The sequence below is a fragment of the Pygoscelis adeliae genome, unplaced genomic scaffold, assembly GCF_000699105.1.
Source record: "Pygoscelis adeliae isolate BGI_AS28 unplaced genomic scaffold, ASM69910v1 Scaffold113, whole genome shotgun sequence".
Taxonomy (NCBI): domain Eukaryota; kingdom Metazoa; phylum Chordata; class Aves; order Sphenisciformes; family Spheniscidae; genus Pygoscelis; species Pygoscelis adeliae.
Window position 1 is genome coordinate 6,877,914 of NW_008825108.1, and position 6,048 is coordinate 6,883,961.

At 43.2% G+C, this 6,048-nt stretch overlaps 1 protein-coding gene across 1 annotated transcript in view; it reads right to left on the reverse strand.

The window, feature by feature from the left end:
* MYRFL (myelin regulatory factor-like) overlaps positions 1-4,543 on the reverse strand; it is a 27,264-nt gene extending 22,721 nt beyond the window's left edge. Inside the window, exons 1-3 of the mRNA XM_009327671.1 lie at positions 4,530-4,543; positions 3,869-3,894; positions 2,850-2,940 (exon numbers count right to left, since the gene is read on the reverse strand). Of these exons, the coding sequence (XP_009325946.1) occupies positions 2,850-2,940; positions 3,869-3,894; positions 4,530-4,543 (131 nt within the window). The remainder of the gene's footprint in view (positions 1-2,849; positions 2,941-3,868; positions 3,895-4,529) is intronic.
* Between the last annotated feature and the right edge of the window lie 1,505 nt (positions 4,544-6,048).

Sequence of the window (6,048 nt, forward strand, 5' to 3'; positions counted from 1 at the left end):
CGGCAGTGGGAGGGACCGAGCGTGAGGAGCAGCGGCCGACAAGGGGAGGAGGGAGGAGCGCTCGGTTTGAACTGAGCCTCGAAAAGGCGGCGGGGGGAAGGAAGGATGTTTCCCTAAGAGTTTAATTGTTTATATTATCTCTTTCTCAATACACGAGTAACAAATTAAAAAATTAAATAGGTAACAAAGTAAAAATTTCTTGAGTCTAGGCTCTCTTGCCCACGACGAAGGGTGCTCACGAAGTACAGACCCATGCAACGCCCCGTGTAGTGCCGTCATCCAACAGCTTCCACGTCACCTGCCATGAAAACGCCTGCCGATTAACACTGTGCCGTGCCAAATTCAGGCAGAGCTAGGCTGCTTTCCTTGTGTAGAGATCCATAAGCAAGAGGCGCATCTCCCGGTTCACATCCTATGAATTGGAAAGCAGGGCCACCTCCACAGCAGCTCAGGGTTGTTGGCAATCAGGACTGCACAGGAGGAACACCCTTGGCGCCCTGCTGAGGCGAGGTCCTAGCCTAGCACAGCACCTTCAAACCCCCGGTGGGAGCATTAACAGGGAGCAGGTGCAGAGGCAGTTACGCTCAGACAGTCATTATGAGAGCCGGGGACTGGAGGCATGACAGAGGAATCCTGGCTGGGAACCAAGAAATTCCATGTGATCCATAGCCACCTCTTTGCCAAATGCCATAGCCAAAGCAGGAGAGAGTTATGTTTTAACACCCTTGCTCAGAGAGGTCATTGCGGAAAGCCAAACAACTTCAGCGTGCGCTGTGATTTTTAGTGTTCGCTGGTTTTTGTTACACAAACACGTAAATCTCTGAAAACATGACCTCCCGATTCCTTTCTAAAGAACTTCGGGCACACTGCTCTGTACAAGAACATGCCAGCCCATATTTTACTGTGCAGCTTTCTCCTGATTTTCAGGCAGGAAGTGAATGTTTCCTTGTGTGCAGCTGACACTAGGAGCCTTGCTCTCAACTTGTTTCCAACAGCTCAGCCCATTTACATGCCTGAAGTTTGAAAGAAGGTTCTTGATTATTTACTTTTTGATACATATGCTTGATTATATTGTATTATATCTCCCTGTGATATTCTTGTTTTGCTTTTACACTTGCACTGTTTCTCCTGTCAGACATTGTGTAAAGGATTACTCTCTTAGAGTGAGACCTGGAACTAGACCATAGTTTAAGCTAGGCCAAGTACTCCATGAGTAGCTCTCAGCGACAAGCAGGTGTTCCCACACTACGTAGCAAAACCACTTCATTCCTTCTGCATTGAAAATAGGAGCCTCCTAAGTCAACAGCAGACCGCTACAGAGAGGCTATGCTTCTGTCTCCTGTCAGTTGAGGGCATAGGTCTGCCACGTCTCCTATCTTATTTCAAGTTTTTCAGTCCTTCGTGATGGTGCTTTAAAAGCAGCCTAAGGGAGAGAAAATCCTATGCCATCTCACTGCCATTTAAAGGAACTACAGAGGGTTCTTCTATTACATTAGGACACTTCCAGATGCACCCAAGACCTTGGTGGTAACAGCACCCTTTTAATTGCATTCTGCATTCCGTATTGCATGTGCCAGTATGTTGATCTGCATTTTATATAGAGAGGCTTTTAATATTTTTCTGCTTTGACACATTTTGGCAAGTTCCTTTCTGAGATTCTATTCTGTTTATGCACAAATAGTCTGCAGTACAGACAAATACTTCATGATTTTACTTCTAGAGATCTAATGATTCAGTAAATGTTCTTCTTAATCCCATAATTAATGAAGTATTACTGTAGTGTCAGTGTAAAAACCTGTTGAGCCTCCAGATTATTTTCTTGCATGTAAATACTTAGCACTGCAACTAGAATATCTAACATATGTAAGCTACATAATAGCATATATATACACATTTCTGCTATGTTTTGTGTATAAAAAAGAATAACATTTTAAAGTTGTCATACAGGAGTTCAATAATCTGTTTAACCTGATACATGTTTAGTTACTCTAAAAATAAAGGTTACATATATTTATGTACAACAACCTCCTCATTCTTCTTTTATAGCATGGGTAAAGAGAGAATCAATTCATTATTCATGATTTAGAGCAGGTAGAAGCCTATTTAGCCCACTGTAAGTAAATACGTGTCCTGCTGAGTGTGTCCAGAATGAGAAATCCCGTGTTTAATGATTTTTAAAACATCCCCTCTTGCTCTGCTTCTTGGTAAGTGCCAGTGTCAGCCCACTAATAATATTTTGCATTGAACAACAGTCATCTGATAGTTATCTAGATGAAAGATTTGGGTTTGAAGTCTTCAATAGATCTGTGCTGCATAACCTTCCACCCTTGACCGTGACCCTTTGCATTATGTATCCTTTGTATCTGTTAAAGTTAGTCTCAGAAGAGATTAATGGACAGTTTCTCTGTTCTGAATGAAGCATTAGGATGAAAACAGTAGCCCTGCTTCCCTCAAACTGGGAGGTTTACATCATTCTCTCAATTTGTTATACATTAGTCTCACTTATGTCACTTACTCTGTACATAAACACTAAACTAGCACTTACAGGAATATTAAAATAACAGCTTTGCATTTAATGCCACAATTAGCATAACAGTTGTGAATTACGCCAGACTTCATTATCATTCATTCTGTTGAACTACAAGACGACCATATTTCCATTACTGTCTGTAATTGATTTTTCCAAGTCTTCTTACACAGCTTCAAGCAACAATATCAAGAGAGCCACAATCCTCTTGAAACTCGGATTTCAGGTCTGACTGCCGCATTCAGATTTTATCACGGCACTGATGAAAACAATTTAAGAGATGTTGCTAAGGAGGGGAAGTATATGTTGCTGTAATACTTACAAAGTTCCAAACTCTATGTCACTACTGATGAATTCTTCCAACATACTTGTATCCACCATGGGATTCTCCAAGGCTCCATGGACATCTTGCCCTAAAATTAAAAATGTCAAAAAGACAGAAATTATGAGAGTGGAATTTGGAGGGAGTCGTCAGTACTTCAGACTAAGTAACGCTGCCCACTCTCCTACACAAAGGAAAACCAAATCCATCCTGTCTCGTGCGTAACGGGTGGGTTACGCTTCTGGCTTTAGTCACTCTGGGAGAAAGGATGACGGGAAATGCAGAGTAAAAGAGGATGTGCAGGGGAACATGAAGATGACACAGCAGCACCAGGCAAACACCAGTTCATGCACGGCATTAAGGCTTCACTAAACTACCACAGCAAGAGGATGAAGGGCCCAGTCTGCAACTGGAAAAAGGGGTTTTGAAGATAACATCATACTCTTACATTGGGATCAAAACAGGTGATTGGGTCAAAGTTCAGACATTGTCTCACACAGATCCACTTTCTGCACTGGTACTGCAAGTGAGTTTCTGAAACAGCTTAAAAATCCACCATTATGAGCTTAAAGAAAGCAAAAATAAAGCTTTAGAAAAGTTTGATTGGTGGCTTCCTTTTATTTTCCCCCAAAAAACAGCCCACTAACATGTTAAATGTATTAATTAATAGAAAGGTTCAGTACTTTGTCCTTTGTTGCTTGGTAACTGAAGGCTATAAACAGATTTTATGATTATAAAGTCTCCGGAATTCATGACAACTTTTGTAGAAAGTCAACCGAACACTAAAAAAAACAAACAAACAGAACTACTTTGTAGGCTCCCCACATCTGCAGCAAGATTTCCATAAATATGGGTGTGGCCCATCAGAAAGCAAACAAGATAAAGGACCTTGAAATTACTGCTCTCTCCAGCAAGGCACAGGAGCTGTGCGTGGCTCTGTCCCACTGCTACATGAGATAAAACGGACTAGCCTATAAATTCAGAGCTGCATGGCTCAGCCCCGAATGGCTGACACGGACCATCTCGCCTCAGCTCCGCAGCAGAGCTGCACAACAGAACGTAAAAGGTTAACCACTATCATTGAGCACAGGAGCAGTAACTGCCTTTGGTGCTTTTACTGTCTTCTCACTGTACTAGCATCAGACGTGTGCATGGTAAGAAGCTGCATCGTAAAACTACTTCTGGTGTTTTTCCTGATGTCTCTGTCTGACATGGTTCCTTCTTGATCCAGTGTTTAGACATTACTCAACTGCAAGCAGCACCTAAAAATCCACTTCCACTACCTTGCACAAGAATCCCCTTGTGTATCTGTCTTAATACATAAATTTACATTACTAATAAACATCTCCTAAATTGCTTTGTGATCACAGATTAATCTAGGCATCATTTGCTTATCACTACTGCAGCTTAATTTCGGCTGCCTTTCACTGTGAGATAGCAACTTGCAGGTGTGCTACTGATAGATCCTTGCATCCCAACGTACTGGCATTGTATACAAACCTGTCCTCCGCGCATCAGAGAACAGATTCAGTAAGTGCAGCACACTTACTTGCCTCAGCAAAACTGTAACATGGAAAGTCCTGAAGTAGCAGCAAACAAAGTACTTTGCAAAACCAGCTTGAGAGTACAAAAGAACCTGCCTTTCTTCAAAAGCCTTCCTCAAACTTGTTGGATTCTCACCTTTTCATCTTCATGTCCGAATTTAGGATATCCGCCCTCGAATCTCAAACACTTCTCCTTTTGCTAACGTAGTCCACAGGAAACTGAATCAATCACCTTCTCCTCCTTTTACCCACCCGTTCCTCCTGTTCAAATTGCCTGGCCCTCATGCTGAATGATATAATTTTGTTATTAATGTGAGACCAGAGGTCAGATACAAAGTGTTTTTCCTGTACCACAAACCCAACAATTCCTTATTTTGACCAAGGTCAGAGACAAGCTCTTTTGAAGTACAGCTATGAATCAAACAAGGACAGGGCCTTTAGTATGGGCATCCCACAGTACAGAGATTGGCTCTGTTGCTAAGTGATGACAACAGCAATATGTATCATCCCTTCTTAATCTCTCCACTTTGCATAAACAGTTCAATGGGTAGGAGGAGAAGGAAGGAATAAGTAATTCTGTGCAGGGAGAGGAAGGAAGCACACCAAGAAGATAGGCCACCGCTAATGGAAGTTCGCAATACAAGTGCGCAGAAGAGCCAGTACGTTTGGCTGCCCTGTAGAACTTTATTCTTTCTTTCTGAATATACTCTCCAGGTCAGTGGCATCATGTGGTTGCACTGGCATCTGTTTCAGCAGAGGAGGAGCTGTTGGATCATACACAAATTTATTTTAAATGGTGGCTTCCATTTCACAGGCATTTGATCACAGTAAGTACTTAATAGTTACAGGTAGTATGCAAGCTAGTCACTCATCTGGATGTTAGGTGGCTGTGAGAGCAGAGAACTGTGTGTAGGTAGCGGGACAAGCCCTGCCGAGAGGCCCCTGTGAGCACACAGCTTCCCACGCAGAACCACGTGCCTGGCCAAGAGCCGCCGGAGAACATGCGGAGTCAGCAGCCTTTATCAGCTTGCGCTCGGGGATCTCTGCTCCCAGTCCACACTCCACACCACAATGTGCCCAGACGTCTCTGGTAAGAGTCCGCACTGGGTGACACATTCAACTTGAGTGTCACTGCGCAGAGAATTGCCAGCTACCCAAGAAACTGATGAAGATGAAAGGCCAAAACAGTGACTGGGGTTTCATACACAGTTATTTGCAGAACAGAGACTGCAGTCATAGGCAGCATATGACTACATTTTTCCCATTTCTCCATAAGCTTGATATTCTGTTGTTATCTCTCCTTCAATCTGAAGTCTAAAACCTGTCAATTCTACCACTGGCTTCTGTTTCCCTGTCCGTTCTCACCTAGCCTATCCCTATTCCCAGCCCCAAGCCCCCAGGGAGTAGTCCAAACTCCAGCCTCCTAATCTGACAGTTGCTTGCTTCATCTCTCTCTCTCTCTCTCTTTGGCAGACATCTCCTCCTTTCCTCCAGCCATGAGGCTCTCGTCACCCGGCTCCTGAGCTTCACTCTGTACTCTACACTCCTGTAACCATCAGCCTCAATCCCTGAATTACCTGCTTCGATTAATTCTCCCAACGCTTCCATGTAGTGCCTCACATATGGCTGCATTTAAATCAGTTTCCTCCTTTTCA